The sequence below is a fragment of the Limanda limanda genome, chromosome 3 (assembly GCF_963576545.1).
Source record: "Limanda limanda chromosome 3, fLimLim1.1, whole genome shotgun sequence".
In the NCBI taxonomy this organism is placed as follows: domain Eukaryota; kingdom Metazoa; phylum Chordata; class Actinopteri; order Pleuronectiformes; family Pleuronectidae; genus Limanda; species Limanda limanda.
Genome location: NC_083638.1, coordinates 137,501 through 157,966, shown reverse-complemented (window position 1 = coordinate 157,966; position 20,466 = coordinate 137,501). Strand labels below are relative to the sequence as shown.

Sequence of the window (20,466 nt, the reverse complement as noted above, 5' to 3'; positions counted from 1 at the left end):
TGGAAAGTGTCAAGAAACTTGTGTCCTGACGTGTTGTGCAGTAGGGGCGGAGCCTGTAGAGCAGCAGGAGGCGGGACATGACGTATAAAGATCAGTGTTGTTGTTTCCAGCTCCTCCACACGGCGTCGGCCTCATCACCAGAAGATCTGGAATCTCCTCGTGTTTCCAAGTGGACGTCTTCATCTTCTACGTGTCCGGCTCCTCTTCTTCATCCTGAGATCTTTGTGTTCTTCAGTTTCACGTCACGTGTTAGAAACCTCGTCCACACGTCCACTCGCTCTCTGAGAAGCTTCCACACATCGTCCTGCTGGTTCCTCTCATGGACTCTGACATGTTACACACATGTTACCACTAAGCTGCAGGAGAAGATCCAGAACATCCAGAGACATTTGTTCTCACCAACAGAACCTCCAGAACATGTGAGGAACATGTGAGGAACATGTGAGGAACACATCATTTGGGTTCAGTTTTTGCTCGAGGACCCTTTGACATGTGAAATGATTTAGATTCTGTTCAGACTCAATATTTACTCCATATCTTGAATATTGATGTAACTTTAACTTGAATCCACTGGAACTTCATGTAAGGACCAGTTCTTGACTTTGATTGAACTTTAAACACCAAGAAAGATTTGTTCATGACCACAACCTTTGCCCATCAAAATGGTTTAGGGTTACGTGTGGTTTTTGTTTACCAGAAAAATAATAATAATAGGGACGTGTGCCTCTGTAGCAACATTAGAGCCAATATCTAGAATTGCTCCTCTGTTATTATACTAAAAGTCTAAAAACAGCAACAAATTTAAATTAATACTAACATGATAGTTTATGGACGTTCAGACTGAATGACTGTAGTTCTCACATTACACAGAGTGACACTTCACTCCTTTAACCCCTTTGGCAATTCATTGTGTTGAGTGTGTTTCCTCAGCGGAGTCCAGTGGTTCATGTTGTCCTGATGACCTCACTGTGACATCACTGTGACATCACCTCTTGTCAACAGGGAACCAAGCTCTCTGATTGGTCCTGCTCGCAGCACCGTGAGTCTTTGACCCCTGACCCCTGTGACCTGCGTTCTTGATGCCCTCTGTTGGGAGGCGCCACAAACAGGCCCTGGGTCACCTGAGCCCTGGTCGTCCTGCCGCCCCCCCCGGCTGTCAGACGCTGACGGTGACGTGCCGGGACGATGCCGAGCGTCGTTTGATCCGTGAGCGTCGCGGTCGGGATTCGGACTGACAGCTGCACAGAGGGCCCAGCAGCAGCCAGAGGTAGAGGAGGACACAGGCCCAGCACGAGGACATCTTCACCCAGAAGGTCGACCAGCTGCCGTGGGTGAAGGTCGTCTCCAGCACCGCCGACTCGTAGCTGCGGACACAGTTTCACTCGAGTTAAGGTTCCAAAGTTTTAAATCTAGATTCAGAAACCACAACCGCCGACTGTTATTAAAGATGGACCACATGACAGCTCCCAAAATGAAGACAAATAATTTGCATTGCCCCCTGGTGGCTGGCTGCAGTATAGGTCATAAACCCTTCCTCCTCCATGTTAACAGATTGAACATGGACCCAACAAAAAAAAATCAAAGTAGATGTTAAATAAATTTCTGTCATCAGGACATTTGGCTTCGTTGAAATAGGAGAAAGGGGAGAAGTGTCATCCATCTTTATTTACATTTACACATCTACACTTTCTTCCATTCATCTGAACTTTGGTTTCCTCCAACCACCAGCTGACGCATGACATCATCCATCCATGACTCTGACTTCCTCTGCTATCCCTCATTTAGCCCCTCCTCCTTCTACCTAAATATTCTAAATTCAAAAACAAACTGCAATACAAAAAATGAGTGAATCGGTCCAGATCATTCAAGTGAAATGCAACAAAACACTGAGATCATGTACTTTAGTCCTGATCTGTTAATGAACGATATTTGCACAATGGAATTAATGAACAAAATAAAATGTGTCATCCTGTTTCTTGACTCTTTCAGCCATTCTGTAGTTTTTAACCAAAAGACGTCACTTTCTAAGGGTTGGAAGTTTCCATTTTATTGTTATGTTGCAGAATAAATGAAGGTTGGAGCTGGTGATGTCACTAAAGACGCACCATCTCCCACCAGGAGAAAAGCCTTTACTGGACTGACCTGAACCAGTTGGTCAGCGTCATCATCACGTAGAGCGAAGCCAAGAAGAAGACAAAATGGAAGAAGAAGTAGCTGTAGGCCACTCGCTGCGTCTCGTTGTGAATGACCTTCTGACAACCTTTGTCCTCGTCGTCAATCACAAACTCATCCTCAGCTGAAACAGACAAATCTATGGCTGAGTCTGGGTATATGTATATACATTATATTTATATATAAATCCTGATGTAAATCCCTGATAACAGAAGAAGAATCGGATGGAAACAAACCTTCCTCTTCCTCAGGGCAGCAGAAGCAGCACGTTGCTTTCTGGAACTCGTAACGATAAACTTTAATCATCCAAAACGGACCGAACACCTCAGCCAGGTACGAAGCTTCATTACTGCAAAACACGAGTTATTAGAATTCAATCAATGATCAATAACTCAAAGTAAAATGGCTCATTTAAAGGACTGATATTTATGGGTGTGATTTGATCAGAGTAAAAATCTGGAGTCTGAACTTATTTAACTATACTTTTCCATTTGGCGACTGCCAGACGATGACTCACCAGGCGAAGAGGACGCAGCAGTACATGATGGCCGCTCCGATGATGGCGACCGCGTTGCCTTCGTTCTGGACGCCATCTTGTCCCACGCTGGGGTAACAGACGGTCATGTTCACGCCCTGATACACGACTGACACACAGAGCACACAACAGGTCAGGGCCCAACCCGGTTCCATTCAGAGAGAGGGAAACCCTCAAAGACAAACATGTGTCCTCACTTTCCTTTGGCTGCTCTGACTCCATCTGAGACCTCACAAAGAGATCTGTACAAGAACACACACACACTCACACACACACATTCGTGTGTTCGTGTGTTCGTGTGTGTGTGTGTGTGTGTGTGAGTGTGTGTGAGTGTGTGTGAGTCTGTGTGAGTTTGTGTTTGTGAGTGTGTTAAAAAGGTGTTTTTATAGCAGATGCATATTTTCTCAACAAGTTTCTACAATGTCCTGCCCCAGGACACACACTGACTGCCCCCCCCCCCCCCACACACACACACACACACACTTGCATTTAAATGAATGGCAGGGCTGCAGGACTGTAAATGTACAACCTGAGCTGTTAGGGTTAGTGCACGTGACTGAACTGTTGATGGGTCAGTGACAGTTTGTTCATATATACAAAGGAAATAGAAATATGACCAAAACCAAGATGTGAGGGTTTATAAGAGAAACGTGTTTTTCATTTGATCTGTTTGTTTTTCTTTGGATCTGTTTGTTCTGCATCGTTTCCTCAGTTGAATAAAACTTATGGAAGTTTTGTGTGAGAACTTCTGTAACGACGATGTCATTATGTTGTCAATGGATCCATGAAGGAATGTGAGTCTGTCGTCACCACGGAAACCGGCAGGCAGCAAGTCAGAGCACATCTCCCACCTGTGTGTGTGTGTGTGTGTGTGTGTGTGTGTGTGTGTGTGTGTGTGTGTGTGTGTGTGTGTCTGTGTGTGTGTGTGTGTGTGTGTGTGTGTGTGTGTGTGTCTGTGTGTGTGTGTGTGTGTGTGTGTGTGTGTGTGTGTGTGTGTGTGTGTGTGTGTGTGAGAGAGAGAGCGAGCGAGAGCGAGAGAGAGACAGAGACAGAGACAGAGACAGAGAGACAGAAAGAGACAGAGAGAGAGAGCGAGAGAGACAGAAAGAGACAGAGAGAGAGAGCGAGAGACAGAGACAGAGACAGAGACAGAGACAGAGACAGAGACAGAGACAGAGACAGAGACAGAGACAGAGACAGAGACAGAGACAGAGACAGAGACAGAGACAGAGACAGAGACAGAGACAGAGACGGAGAGACAGAGACAGAGACAGAGACAGAGACAGAGACGGAGACGGAGACGGAGACAGAGACAGAGAGAGAGAGAGAGAGACAGAGACAGAGACAGAGACAGAGACAGAGACAGAGAGAGAGACAGAGACAGAGACAGAGACAGAGACAGAGACAGAGACAGAGACAGAGACAGAGACAGAGACAGAGACAGAGACAGAGACAGAGACAGAGACAGAGACAGATAGAGACAGAGACAGAGAGACAGAGAGACGGAGAGACAGAGACAGAGACAGAGACAGAGACAGATAGAGACAGAGACAGAGACAGAGACAGAGACAGAGACAGAGACAGAGACAGAGACAGAGACAGAGACAGAGACAGAGACAGACAGAGACAACGCACCTCTCTCTGGGGGACGGCTGGACAGGGCGGAGAAGGTGAGGTACATGACGTAGCAGCTGATGATGGAGGCCTGGAGGAGACCCGACCGCGGCTGCTCTGCAGAGACACAGGAAACAACAGGTTCTCGTTTCTCATGGTGAAGGAGAGAAGAACTGAAACTTCCTCTTTGAGAATCAACTTTATTTATATGTGTTTCATGCAGAAAAACTTAGAGGACAATAGTGCAAAGATGCAGATTATTTATGTTTATATACATGAGGTCTGTGAATAATAGGACTGTAGTGCATATCTATAACGTACAGTTTAAACAGCCCACGGAGATGTATATGGTCAGAATGTACATGTAAACCTGAACTGACAGAATAATAAGTGATAATTAAATGGGATTTGTAGTTGATGAGTGAATGTGGATAACAAATTCATTCATTATTATTTATGTGATAATTTGGACTCTAGCATTTGTTCATATCTTGTTAATTCAGGAATTTATCAGTTTTTATATTGTAGTTTAGTTGCATGAAAAATCTGTGTATTTCCTGTTGTAAACATAAACAACAAAAATAATGAATTATCATCCCTCAGGAAAGAAGCATGAATGTGAGGTTCTGAGGATTTTCATATTTTCACAGTTTTAAATTAAGTGTGTAAAGTAATTTGTATCTCCAGCCATCATATACATACAGAGGCCAAAACATATTATTTATCATCTCAGTAAGAATTACGAAAAATGTATTATTTAAATAAATAAATTCTCTCAAAACATAAAATGGAATCCAAATACTTCATGTACCTCAGCAGCTGTAATAAGTGTTTTCTGAGCAGCTGTTAAACGTGCGGTGACAAAACATTTTCAAGAAGCAGTTGATGTGCGTCACATCTAATTATTATGTTTGTGTCAATGTGATGTAATGTGATGTAATGTGATGTAATGTAATGTGATGTAATGTGATGTAATGGGATGTAATGTGATGTAATGTGATATAATATTATGTAATATAATGTAATGCAATAAAATGTAATATAATGTAATGTGATGTATTGTAATGTAATGCAATAAAATGTAATATAATGTAATATAATTTAATGTGATATAATGTGATGTAATGTAATGTAATGCAATAAAATGTAATATAATGTAATGTGATGTAATGTGATGTAAAATGATGTAAGACAGTATGATGTGATGTAATGTAATATAATGTAATGCAATAAAATGTCTTATAATGTAATGTGATGTAATGTAATGTAATGCAATAAAATGTAATATAATGTAATATCATGTAATGTGATATAATATGATGTAATATAGTATGATGTGATGTAATGTGATGTAATTTGATGTAATATGATGTAATACAGTATGATGTGATGTGATGTAATGTAATGCAATAAAATGTCATATAATGTAATGTTATGTAATGTAATGTGATGTAATGTAATAAAATGTAATATAATGTGATGTAATAAAATGTAATGTAATGTGATGTGATGTAATGTAATGTAATGTAATGTTATGTAATGTAATGTGATGTATTGTAATATAATATAATATAATATAATATAATATAATATAATATAATATAATATAATATAATATAATATAATATAATATAATATAATATAATATAATATAATATAATATAATATAATATAATATAATATATAACAACTCACTCTGCTTCACACACGGAGTGACAGCGATGAAGGACATGAGGCCGCAGAGCCCCAGGTTGATCCACAGCAGGACCTTGTTGAAGTGGCAGGCGATGGGGTGTGTGTAGTACTTGAACATGAAGGTGAAGGCCATGGTGGCGACGGTGTAGAAGAAGAGCGTGGCGCACATCACCGCCAGGTACCAGCGTTTGTTTTCTGCTGCTCCCGTCAACCTGCGACCAGAGCCAAGGTTTCATCATCTGCATGTGTCGCAGATAAAAACTGATGATGGTTTAATAATCGTAATAACTTTATTTGTATAGCACTTATCTAAATAAGGTTATAATTTCATTTAAAAACTTTTGAGGACATATTCAGCAATATTAATTTAGAGTTTATTGAATTTAAGACTCAGAAATCTGTGTCTCTTTAGTTGGACGGAGGGTTCATGAAAAGAAGTTCCTGGTGAGACAGTGAGAGTGAACCAAACCAGCTGTTGACCAATCACAACAGAGTGGATCAGCTGACCAATCAGAGCAGACGGTGTCAGCTGGGGCTCTTAAAGAGACAGGAGCTAAAACCAAGAGTTTGAGACAGAGGCTGAAAAGAGGAGCTGCAGCGATGGACAGTCTGAGGAACGTGATTCTGAACATTAGAGCAAGAAAACATTTACACAACAATAAAATAAAGTAAAATTTAAAATTTACATTTTAGCAGTTCCCACCAAAGGTGTTCAAAGAACATTAGACTTGTTCAGCTACATGCAGAAGGTAACTTGAGCTTTTAGAGGATCCTGAGGTGAATGAAAACCGCAGTAAAGGAATAAGAGGATTGTCCTTCAGTGTGATTGCGTCTGAAAAGCCCCTGAATGAATAAATCCTCTAATCTGACATAATCTGACAGCAGAGTTCAGCCGTGACAGAGAGACGGCACAACAGAAAACAGCTGGACACAGTAAGAAACATCTGGAACAAGCTGCTGTCCACACTGCTTAAATTAATGAAGACATGACGGGGAAGAAAAAACATGAAATACACATCAAATATGAAAAACAAGCAGGTGAACAAACACTGAGCTTGTTCCTCCAGAAACAGTGAAATTCAATCGAGCCTCAAAGCTTGAACAACAAAACAATACAGATCATGAATTCATAATCTCCAGTTGATTAGAAAACTGCAGCCAAACCCCAACGAAATCAGTAAAATCCACCAAATATAGATTTTTATTTGGATTCACACCAGATTACTCACAATCATAGAATTAACTCCTATGTCTGTTATGTTATATAATGTGTAATATGTCTGATTTTCTTCATCAGGATCCAATAATTATTATGTGAAATATCAAAATATTTCACAATGAAAAATATTGAGAGTATTTTTCATTGTGAAAAAAAACTTCAGATTTACAAATTGTTCAAAAACTTCAGATTTACAAATTGTTCACTCTGTAGATCTCAATTGAAATGTTGGTAACAACGTCAACTACGTATTTCACAGCTTATCTGCTGTTAGCTGTTTTAATAATCAAATTATGATTTGTCAGATTTTTAGAAAATATGTTTTTTCCTCATTCACCAGTAAAGTGAATATTTGACTATAGGTAAGTAACTGGAGTAGGACCTTGATGATAGTTCACTGTTATTAGTCCCAGGAAACGTGAACAAGTCTGTTATGATATTATCTTTGACCGGCGCTGCGTCTGAAGTCGGGATTTATTGTGTTTCATGTCAGTAAAGAATTTCCAGGACTTTTTCCAGCAATAAATTGACACCTGAGATTTACACTTGTTTGTGTAATTCCATGAATCTGCAGCAGCCTCCGCTCTTTTCGGTTTTTCACACATTTTGAACGTGGCTGCAGGAATCTGCATCACTGATGTTATATGAGACTGTTTGTACCTGTTTGTATTTGATGTTTCATTATTAATATATATTTTATCTCACTCTTACAATCTAAAAGAATTGACATTATGTTCATCTCACCAGTTCTTGTTCCATGTGTGTGCAAAAGCTGTGATGAGGATGAGTTGGATGAGGATGAAGGCGAATCCTCCGACCACACCCACATAATGCCAGGCTGTGAAGAACAACAGAGCCGGATGTGATTCGTTTCAGGAACGTGAAGGAAGAACGTGTGAATCTTAAATCAACGGATTTCAGAGATTTAGGTGAAATCAGCAGTGATGCTCCCCGGAGCAGGGCGGCTCTCTGCTGCCCTCTAGCGGCAGCCTCTCACCGTGCAGGAAGGACTCTGTCGGGATGAAGAAGGCGGCCGTGCACGTCCCGAGGAGGGTGATGAACTTCAAGAACCAGAAGCTGACAGACGACAGAACCACCGTTAGTTTCACAGGTTCCATGTTAAAACCTTCTGCTTTCATCCTCTCTGCTTTTGTTATTTGAATTAAATTATAACATATTTTACAGCCGTTTCCTTCAACTCTTTTTACTGCTGTTCCACTCTGTACTTTATTTAATTAAACAGCTTTTTCCTGGTTGTGACACACTTTGCCTGACGTCACTAAAAGCAGATCACAGAACATGAGAGTTGAGCGAACTCATTGAAAATCATTTGCAGGCTGAAGAGTGTTCTCTGTGGCCTGCACAGATCTCCTCAGGGTTAGGGTTAGTGCCCTAACCCAGGGTTAGGGTTAGGGTTAGTGCCCTAACCCAGGGTTAGGGTTAGGGTTAGGGTTAGTGCCCTAACCCAGGGTTAGGGTTAGGGTTAGGGTTAGGGTTAGGGTTAGTGCCCTAACCCAGGGCACTGGGTCACAGACCTCAGCTGCGACCTTTGCCAAAGACCCTGGAGCCTCCGCTGTGTGAGACTATTGACTGCATGTGTGAGACTTGAGAGGAGATTTGCTCCAGAGAGGAGCAGCAGTCTGTCAAATCCTAATCCCAGCGAGGTCAGCTGATCGGTGGAAAGAGTGACAACAGAGAGCTGAGAATAGACCGAGGCCGGGTCAGGTGAGACTTTCTCCTCCTGCTTACACATATTCTCATTCAGGGAAACTCTCACTGCGAATTCACAGTTCTGTAAGGTGATATAAATCTATCTAATAAGAATAATGTATCTAATAATCAGATCATTTACAATTTAATAATATAATTTCATCCATATGATGATGAAACAGTAATAAAACTGATGTTTAGTTGTTTGATGACGTCTGACCCGTTGTGTATCATCGCTCTGAAGTCCTGACTGGACTTTACATCTATGAGGAAGAGCGCCATCATCAGGTAGAAGCAGGAAGTGCCGAAGCAGACTCTGTAGACAGCGGAGTAGCCGACCAACATCTCACAGTGACCTCCACCGTGCGCCTGGTCACACACCATGTTGAAGAAAGGCACCTGGAACACACACACACACACACACACACACACACACATACACACACACACACCACAGTGGCGACATGAATATTGCTGATAGCATCTGATAGTGGTGGTGGGCGGGTCCTCACATGTGTCTCTGAGGTTTCTACCTTCTTCACCTGTTACAGGTTTCAGTAGTTTGACTCTTGTTGAAGAACAGACGTCTCAGCTCGTTAAAGACCATGAGACAAACTGTGAATATGAGACTGTACTAATAAAATGTGATTGATTGATTGATTGATTGATTGATTGATTGATTGGTTGATTGATTTATTGATTGGTTGATTGGTTGATTGATTGGTTGATTGATTGATTGATTGATTGATTGGTTGGTTGATTGATTGATTGATTGAATACACAATGGATTTAAGATCATTCTGTTTCTACCATTGATTGTTTGAAGATCTGAAGTGAGACCATGTTCTTTCCCTGTTGCTTCCGTTGCTCTTCCTGCTTTGAGGTGGACCTGATGCTTCTGGATTCCTGAGCTCAGGACTTCAGGTCTTTACAGCGGCTGTGTCTAATCTGGAACTGCTTCTTCATATCTGAACTGCTCAGAAACATTTGAGTTATTGTTTAAGAGCCACTTCATTTCATCTGTTATTGTGGAATATTTCAATTCTCAAAAAGTTGTGATGTTTTATTAAGAAACGTTTTGCTCTCGTTTTTTGTTTGTATGTGTTTATATTCTTTTATCTGGAGCCTGTTCAGCTCTTTGGACGTCATGACTCTGAGCTCTAAGCTTCAGACTTTTTGGATTCTGTTATGGACCTTTTCTTGTGCTTCGACAGAAGTTGGGCTCCTTGTGTGTCTGTAACTTTATTTCCTGCCCCTGTGATGGTCTGTTCCTCGTGTCTTTCACCTGCTCACTCATCCTCCAACATCTTGTTTCCAGTGTTTATAAGGTTTTTTCAGTTTAGCCTTTTTTTCTTTTCTGGTTTCCAGTGTTTTTCTGTTTCTGTTAACATTGGTTTGCTTTTGTATCTTGTTCTTTTGTAGTAAAATGTTTGCCTTATTAAAGGAAACCTTTCGTTATTTTACCGGCTCCTGCGTCATACAGTGAATAAATAAACCTTAGCTTTATAAAATGTGACATCATGTCACATGTTTATTTTGCTGTATAACTGGACAAACTTGCTGTTCTGTTCCTTTATTCTTCTGCTTCACTACTTTACTTCCACCACCTTTAATTAAGATTTCACATTGACATCAGTATTAATAAGACAATATATCAATAATATTTAAGTGAGGTTTTATTGCAGGATTAATCATTGTAATGGCGTATTTGTATAAAACAGGACCTAAATACATCCTCGACTACTGTTGTGTTGCTTGTTTGTTCTAAATTATTTTAAATGGGTCTCAGCTGTTTGTCATCGAGTCTCTTTGATTGGCTGCTGTATCTGACAGCCAGCCAATCACAAACCGTCCTGGGACATGTTTCTACTGCTTCCTGATTTCTACTCAAACACACATTTATCAAATGTTAGTGTCAGAATCATTATTTGTCAATTTGTCTGAAATTCAATTGTGATCAAAGTCACAAAACAAACTCAGCATCATTTTCAGCCTGAAGTCAGATCTTCTCAAGTTAAAATAAGAACCAAACGTGACACAAGCTGCGACTCACGTTTTCCCTGACGAGCTCAGAGACGGTGCGGGACAACATGAGGCAGGAGACGGCGCAGCTCAGGATATGGAAGAGGGTGTACATGACCCGGGTGCTGGTGGACGACTTGACGGGAGGACAGAAGGCACAGCAGAGCGAACAGGGAGCTGGACCACAGCAGCAGCAGATCTGAGGAGGAGGAGACGGGTCAGCATCTTCAACTGCTGGTAAAACAACACACTGCTGGTATAACAACACTCTGCTGGTATAACAATATGTATAACAACACACTGCTGGTATAACAATACTTATAACAACACACTGCTGGTAAAACAACACACTCCTGGTATAACAATACATATAACAACACACTGCTGGTAAAACAACACACTGCTGGTATAACAACACTCTGCTGGTATAACAATACGTATAACAACACTCTGCTGGTATAACAATACGTATAACAATACATATAACAACACACTGCTGGTAAAACAACACACTGCTGGTATAACAACACTCTGCTGGTATAACAATACGTATAACAACACTCTGCTGGTATAACAATACGTATAACAATACATATAACAACACACTGCTGGTAAAACAACACACTGCTGGTATAACAACACTCTGCTGGTATAACAATATGTATAACAACACACTGCTGGTATAACAATACATATAACAACACACTGCTGGTAAAACAATACATATAACAATAAGTATACCAACACTCTGCTGGTATAACAATACATATAACAACACACTGCTGGTAAAACAACACTCTGCTGGTATAACAATATGTATAACAATAAGTATACCAACACTCTGCTGGTATAACAATACATATAACAACACACTGCTGGTAAAACAACACACTGCTGGTATAACAATACACTGCTGGTATAACAATACACTGCTGGTATAACAATACATATAACAATAGGTATAACAACACTCTGCTGGTATCACAACACACAGTTGGTATAACAATATGTATAACAACACTCTGCTGGTATAACAACACTCTGCTGGTATAACAATACATATAACAACACACTGCTGGTAAAACAATACATATAACAATAAGTATACCAACACTCTGCTGGTATAACAATACATATAACAACACACTGCTGGTAAAACAACACTCTGCTGGTATAACAATATGTATAACAATAAGTATACCAACACTCTGCTGGTATAACAATACATATAACAACACACTGCTGGTAAAACAACACACTGCTGGTATAACAATACACTGCTGGTATAACAATACACTGCTGGTATAACAATACATATAACAATAGGTATAACAACACTCTGCTGGTATCACAACACACAGTTGGTATAACAATATGTATAACAACACACTGCTGGTATAACAATATGTATAACAACACTCTGCTGGTATAACAACACGTATAACAATATGTATAACAACACACTGCTGGTATAACAATACGTATAACAATATGTATAAAAACACACTGCTGGTATAACAACACTCTGCTGGTATAACAATACATATAACAATAAGTATAACAACACTCTGCTGGTATAACAATACATATAACAATATGTATAACAACACACTGCTGGTATAACAACACGTATAACAATATGTATAACAACACTCTGCTGGTATCACAACACACTGCTGGTATAACAATACATATAACAATAAGTATAACAACACTCTGCTGGTATCACAACACACAGTTGGTATAACAATATGTATAACAACACTCTGCTGGTATAACAACACTCTGCTGGTATAACAATATGTATAACAACACTCTGCTGGTATAACAACACTCTGCTTGTATAACAATACGTATAACAATATGTATAACAACACACTGCTGGTATAACAATACGTATAACAACACTCTGCTGGTATAACAATACGTATAACAATATGTATAACAACACACTGCTGGTATAACAATACGTATAACAATATGTATAACAACACACTGCTGGTATAACAATATGTATAACAACACTCTGCTGGTATAACAACACGTATAACAATATGTATAACAACACACTGCTGGTATAACAATACGTATAACAATACGTATAACAACACACTGCTGGTATAACAACACTCTGCTGGTATAACAATACGTATAACAATACGTATAACAACACACTGCTGGTATAACAACACACTGCTGGTATAACAATACGTATAACAATACGTATAACAACACACTGCTGTTATAACAACACACTGCTGGTATAACAACACACTGCTGGTATAAAAACACTCTGCTTGTATAACAATATGTATTAACAACACTCTGCTGGTATAACAATACCTATAACAACACTCTGCTTGTATAACAACACACTGCTGGTATAACAACACTCTGCTTGTATAACAACACGTATTAACAACACTCTGCTGGTATAACAATACCTATAACAACACTCTGCTTGTATAACAATACCTATAACAACACTCTGCTTGTATAACAACACACTGCTGGTATAACAACACTCTGCTTGTATAACAATACCTATAACAATACCTATAACAAGATTCTGCTTGTATAACAACACACTGCTGGTATAACAACACTCTGCTTGTATAACAATATGAATTAACAACACTCTGCTTGTATAACAATACCTATAACAACACTCTGCTTGTATAACAATACGTATAACAACACTCTGCTTGTATAACAACACACTGCTGGTATAACAACACTCTGCTTGTATAACAATATGAATTAACAACACTCTGCTTGTATAACAATACCTATAACAACACTCTGCTTGTATAACAATACGTATAACAACACTCTGCTTGTATAACAATATGAATTAACAACACTCTGCTTGTATAACAATACCTATAACAACACTCTGCTTGTATAACAATACCTATAACAACACTCTGCTTGTATAACAATACGTATCAACAACACTCTGCTGGTATAACAACACGTATTAACAACACTCTGCTGGTATAACAATACGTATAACAATACCTATAACAAGATTCTGCTTGTATAACAACACACTGCTGGTATAACAACACTCTGCTTGTATAACAATACGTATCAACAACACACTGCTGGTATAACAACACTCTGCTTGTATAACAATACCTATAACAACACTCTGCTTGTATAACAACACTCTGCTGGTATAAGAACACGTATTAACAACACTCTGCTGGTATAACAATACCTATAACAACACACTGCTTGTATAACAACACTCTGCTTGTATAACAATAGGTATCAACAACACTCTGCTGGTATAACAACACTCTGCCTGTATAACAATACCTATAACAACACTCTGCTGGTATAACAACACTCTGCCTGTATAACAACACTCTGCTTGTATAACAACACACTGGTGGTATAACAACACTCTGCTTGTATAACAACACTCTGCTGGTATAACAACACACTAGACGTCCACTTGGAAACACGAGCAGGTTCCAGATCTTCTGGTGACGACCCCGGTGTGGACGAGCTGTGAACAACAACACTGAACTTTCCACAGCAGAGTTTAGACGTCATGTGATTGTGTCAAAGAGGGAGATGACACGAGGGGACTGTTGCTCTTACAGATATTTATTGACAAAATGAATTATAATCAACCACACATCGTGTGTTCATGAAAAAACAGGAAAGGATGCTGCAGTCGGGAGTCAGGCAGAGCCCACCTCGTCCCCCAGGGGGCGCAAGACAGAGACATGAATGTGGGAAGGCCTTTAAAGGGCAGAGCCCCACCTCCAGCTCAGAGGGAAACAGCGACCCCTAGTGACCAGGTGAGGGTGGGGGGGGGGGGTCGTCACACCTTCATGTGTGAAACAACAACAATCAGCTCTGGTCCGTCTCACATGAACACATCACCACTGATGAATGATCGACTTTCAGAATCAGACACTAAGTCACATTCAGATGATGTGACACAGTGAATTATGAATTCATGTTCACAAAGCTGCTGCAGTGGATCCAGATGTTTTATTGCTCATCACGCGTGGGTCATAATCTGATGGATAATAAACAGAAGCTCATCCTTCATCTTCCCATTGAAGACTGAATAAACAACAGAGCTGGAATTATTTATTCACACAAATGTTGATTCCATCCAGGAAAAGTGGAAAGATCCTGGGCTTTGGTTCCAGAAGTGAAATGAGACGTCACAGATTGAACTCTATGAGCTTTCCTCCGTCAAATTAAACTTATTAAGCTACTTTTGAACATAACTGCTGCTGGAGAGATGAAATGATAAGAAATGAATGGATAAGTCAATATAACTGTTTAATCACTTTACAGTTTAAGTTTTTGACTTGTGTAGCTTTGTTGTACAATGATCCTATTTCACTTAATGAGAAAGCTTAATGTAAGTCACTGAAGTATATGGATCATATATATATATATTTTATAAGTTTCCTTCCGGGTCATGACCAACACACAATCATCACTCTGATTTAAACAAATCCAAGTGATACAATCAGGTATAATCTGGTTGTGATGTGAACACTGATGTGTTACAATTCAATATGATAAAAAATTATTTCATATAAAATATGAAATATTATAAAATAAATATATCCAACAAATAGCGATTTAGTAGCATGTATATGTCACTAACATGTTGCACTTTGTAGTTTGGCTTTCTTGAAGAAATTTGTACCTTCTTGATTCTTGTTGTTCTGGGTTTGTTCCCTCGTGGTTGATGCACTTATTGTGAGTCACTTTGGATAAAAGCTAATGTAATGTAATGTAATGTAATGTAATGTAATGTAATGTAACATGAAACAGTAACACAACAGTTGGAGATGATTATCATAAGAGTTTCTACATGTTCCCAAGCAGCCAGCAGCTAATCTCAGAGATAATCTGCATGAATCACCACATTCACCTCACTACACACTGCACACACACTGGACGCACACACACACACACACACACACACACACACACACACACACACACACACACACACACACACACACACACACACACAAACAAAGGGCAGCCGCGGGCCGCTCGTTAGCATCTCTTCTCCCGATCTCTGTCCGACTGGTTGTTATAATGAAAATAAACCTCTTCAGTTGTACATCAGGTGTTTGAGCCTTTGAACCACAGGCCCTGAGGGGGGGGGGGGGGTGAATCAGACCTGCTTCTGGTTTGTGAGGCAGCGCTGTGAAACCATGAGGCTGCTCAGTGTCATCATCACATCATCACCTCTTCTAAACTAAATACCTTCTGGTTTGTGAGGCAGCAGAGGAAGAAGCTGTCATCTTCAAGAAACTACATAAAATGTGGCTGCAATAAATCTAAGATAAAAGGAATAAAGGAGGTAAAATAAAACAGTAGCACCAGAATTCACATGTTTGAAAGTTCATAATAATAATAACAATAATAATAAAAACTTTATCCAAAGCAACTAACAATAAGTGCATCAGCCATGAGGGCTCAAACACAACAGCAACCACGACCATGTCCTGGGTGAAGACTGGACCCGTGTGGTGAGGCGGCGGGGGGGAGTGGTGGAGCAGTCTAGTCGTGAGATGACCAGAACCTGGACCAGGGCCTGGACCAGAACCTGGACTACAACCTGGACCAGAACCCGGACCAGGGCCTGGAGCACAACCTGGACCAGAACCCGGACCAGGGCCTGCGCCGCCTTCTGAGTGAGAAGGCGGCGCGGAGGAAAAGTAGTTCAGTCCTATCAGGTTGACACTTAAATCTCTTAAATCTACTATATTCTGTTTTCTTGAATCTTCTTTGTCTCAAGTTCTGAGACTCAGATGAAACACATCATGTGACCAGAGTCACAGGCCAGTGTCTTGACAAATATACAGATTAATATAATATACAAAGTTTGCAACTTCCCAAGCTGTCATTCACATGAAAGTTCAGTCATGTCTTTTTCCAGGAGACTTCATGGCGAGAAGAAGCTCAAGAACCTGAGTGTTTAACGTACAGATGAACGAGGAACAGAGGAACCTGCTGACCTCTTCTGTATCTGGGACAAAACCATGTGACAAAAAAAAATGTCATGTGACTACAGCTCAAATGTGTGAAGAATTTTACACACAGGTTACGTTCTCCCCAACTCCAAAATCCTCAATGAAATTAATCATCATGATGAAACATATATTTCATGAAAACCCAGCTCATGGTGCTCAAGGTCTCAGGGATCCTCATCTGTGGAGCATGAATCCTTGAGGCCATCACTGCATCACATCACATTTCATTGAGCTGACGCTTTTATCAAAAGCAACTCACAATAAGCATCAACCATGAGGAACAAACCCAGAACAACAAGAATCCAGAAAGGTCAACTTCTTCAAAAGCCAAACTACAAAGTGCTGTAAGTTAGTGACATGTTAGTGCTGCTAACTGGTTAGTGCTGCTAACTGGTTAGTGCTGCTAACTGGTTAGCGCTGCTAACTGGTTAGTTTAAACTTTGATTCAAGGTCAGAAGAGTCGTGTTTTTAGTTTGAGGCAGAAGTTGTGTAGACTTCCTGTCCTGATGTCCATGTGGAGCTGGTTCCACTGTTCAGGAGCCAGGACAACAAACAGTCGTGATGTTGATGAGTGTTCAGTTCATATGAGGCAGCGACACATCAGATATCAGATTGTGATCGATAATCAATAATCGATTAGGACCAAAGTCAAGTGTCTGAAAGTCCAGCTGCCTCCTGTTTGAGTCACATTTGATAATCAATCAATCAATCAAGTTTTATTTGTATAGCCCATATTCACAAATCACAGTTTGTCTCATAGGGCTTTAACATGGTGAGACATCCTCTGTCCTTCACCCTCAGCAAGAGTCAGGACAAACTACTAAAAACCCTTTTAACAGGTGAAGACACGTAGAAACCACAGAGAGACACATGTGAGGATCCGTCTCCCAGGACGGACACAAGTGACACAGATGTGTAGAGGAGAACATCATCAGGAGAAAGGTTTTAGCAGCAATGATGAGGGGAAACATGTTGAAGGATAACTTCAATACTATATGTCAAGCAGTCCTGCTGCATCATAGTCTCTGGTCAGCAGCAAGATCAGGATCCAGCATCAAGACCAGATCCACTATAGTCCACAGTTATTGACCACTGCCGCTTATTAGGATCCATCATGGGCTGCCATGGATAAGATATCATCACTTTCAGAAAGTCAGAACTTCCTCATGTGTCAAACAATTATTATTTAATTTGATATTGATATATATATTGAGTTATAATAAATACAACTTTTGAATTATTAAAACACTCCAGAGTTATACTGGATAAGAGCCTCTTTAGAGATCCTGATCAGCACTGGACAGAGCTCGGCTCTCACCTGATAGGCCACCATGTTGAGGAAGTAGTTGTAGACGCCGCTGCCGCTCGCCCCCTGAGACGCCGACATCCTGCCTCTAAACGCTTTCTCCTCCGACCCCACCACTCCACATTTGGCCATAAAGTTCCGGCACCAACAGGCTTTTGTCAGACGTCCGGCAGCATGGTCACATGGTCACACAGGAGGAGAAGAAGTCGTCCTCTCTCTGTCCTTATGCTGGATTACCAGTCAATCTGCTGCAGCCCAACATGAGCTCAGCGGCTCCAGACTCTCAGGGAACAACGGCTTCTTTTCACCAGATCCTGCGAGTGCTGGCTCTGCGGCTGTGGTGCTGGTTGCCAGAAACAGGGTGAGATGGTGTAGAATGCCCGGTGCCCTCCCCCATCCTCCCCCTGTCCTACCCAGTCAGATTAGGTCTGTGAGGGGAGGAGGGGGTGAGGAGGACACAAACCATCTGTCCCTCCCTTCCCCTCCCCCAGTCCTGCTCAAACATCCACAGAATGACACCATTGGACCCACGTTTATTCCAGACGTAGAAAATTAAACAATTACCGAGTGTTATTTTCTGACACCACGGTCTCTGCTGCCCCCCCGAGAGCTCGGCCGAGTGAGAGTCGCCCAAAGAAAGAGGCCACGTCCGTAATCCTGACGAGTTCTCAGCCCTGAAGAGTTTGACCCACAAACACTGAGCGCACGAGGGATAAAGAACGAGTGTGACCTTAACGTCATGATTTCACCTGTTTGGGTTTGTTTGGGTTTGTCTTTGTGTTTTAAATGTTTGTTCACAGACTGACATCAGGCGACCGAACAGGAGCGCTTCAACCAAACCTCATTCTGATCTCAAACAATTCTCTGTTATCAAGGTGATAAACTAAGGTCACACTGTGCCGACACATGAATAATGATAAAGTAGTTTAAATTTAAGAGAAACACCCATGATGCTACAAACACAACACATGGCTGAGTTGTGTTTGTGGTGAAGTTAGCTTGAGGCTACAAAAGCTAATAACTGTTAACAAGCAGCAGAGCCACTGGTTGTTTTGGTCTTTATGATTCAATGAGACATTCTAACTGTGGGTAGTGACAGTTATTTGACAGGAAGTGAAGGTGTCTCAGGTTTTCACAATAAAACAAATCCCTGCAGCTGACTAGACTATAAACTGAATATTGAACAATCATTTAAATTACTGATTACTACTGAAAAAAACAACAGTTTAGCCTCCTCACATTTCACCTGTTACACAACGTTTGTTGGTCGTTGTTACCCACTTCAGGACTCTATCCCAGACACATTATTATAATATTATGTATTCTCCAGTAGTGAGTAGTGTAAGGGAGTACTATTTCTAAGACAGTAATAATATTACAGTTATCAATCCAAGTCACGCTGCCAGAGGTTTGTATCTGTTCTGATGGCGTAGGTGAGGTCGGCTGCTAGCTAGAGCGCTAGCATGCAAGGAGGATGGGGGGGGGGGGGGGGGGAGGCTGGAAGTGTTGTCATTATTTTGTGTTTGTCTCAGTTAAAGATGCAAAGAACATTGTTGGCCGTTGTAAACTTTGTGCAAGCAGCAAAATGATGTCAGTGGTAGCAGAGGACGTTAAGTGGACAAGATCTGAAAAAGCGTGTCGCTGGTTTCTCATCGAGGAGAAGTTCCTGATTTCACAGGTGACTCCGCCTCATGTCCAGGAAGTAGAGAGAAGACCCCTGAGGGCATCAGCCTCATGTCCAGGAAGTAGAGAGAAGACCCCTGAAGGGCATCAGCCTCATGTCCAGGAAGTAGAGAGAAGACCCCTGAAGGCATCATCCTCATGTCCAGGAAGTAGAGAGAAGACCCCTGAAGGCATCAGCCTCATGTCCAGGAAGTAGAGAGAAGACCCCTGAAGGCATCAGCCTCATGTGCAGGAAGTAGAGAGAAGACCCCTGAAGGCATCAGCCTCATGTCCAGGAAGTAGAGAGAAGACCCCTGAAGGCATTAGCCTCATGTCCAGGAAGTAGAGAGAAGACCCCTGAAGGCATCAGCCTCATGTCCAGGAAGTAGAGAGAAGACCCCTGAGGGCATCAGCCTCATGTCCAGGAAGTAGAGAGAAGACCCCTGAAGGCATCAGCCTCATGTCCAGGAAGTAGAGAGAAGACCCCTGAGGGCATCAGCCT

The 20,466-nt window shown here is 41.0% G+C and overlaps 1 protein-coding gene across 1 annotated transcript; it reads right to left on the bottom strand.

The window, feature by feature from the left end:
* Positions 1-1,156: 1,156 nt before the first annotated feature.
* Positions 1,157-18,434, bottom strand: serinc4 (serine incorporator 4). The gene is made up of 11 exons (XM_061067622.1): positions 18,315-18,434; positions 10,999-11,166; positions 9,166-9,344; positions 8,233-8,312; positions 7,980-8,073; positions 6,017-6,228; positions 4,343-4,438; positions 2,690-2,816; positions 2,409-2,521; positions 2,143-2,296; positions 1,157-1,364 (listed from the first exon to the last, which is right to left on the bottom strand). Exons 1-11 carry the CDS (start codon positions 18,432-18,434, stop codon positions 1,157-1,159), a joined length of 1,551 nt encoding a protein of 516 aa, XP_060923605.1.
* Between the last annotated feature and the right edge of the window lie 2,032 nt (positions 18,435-20,466).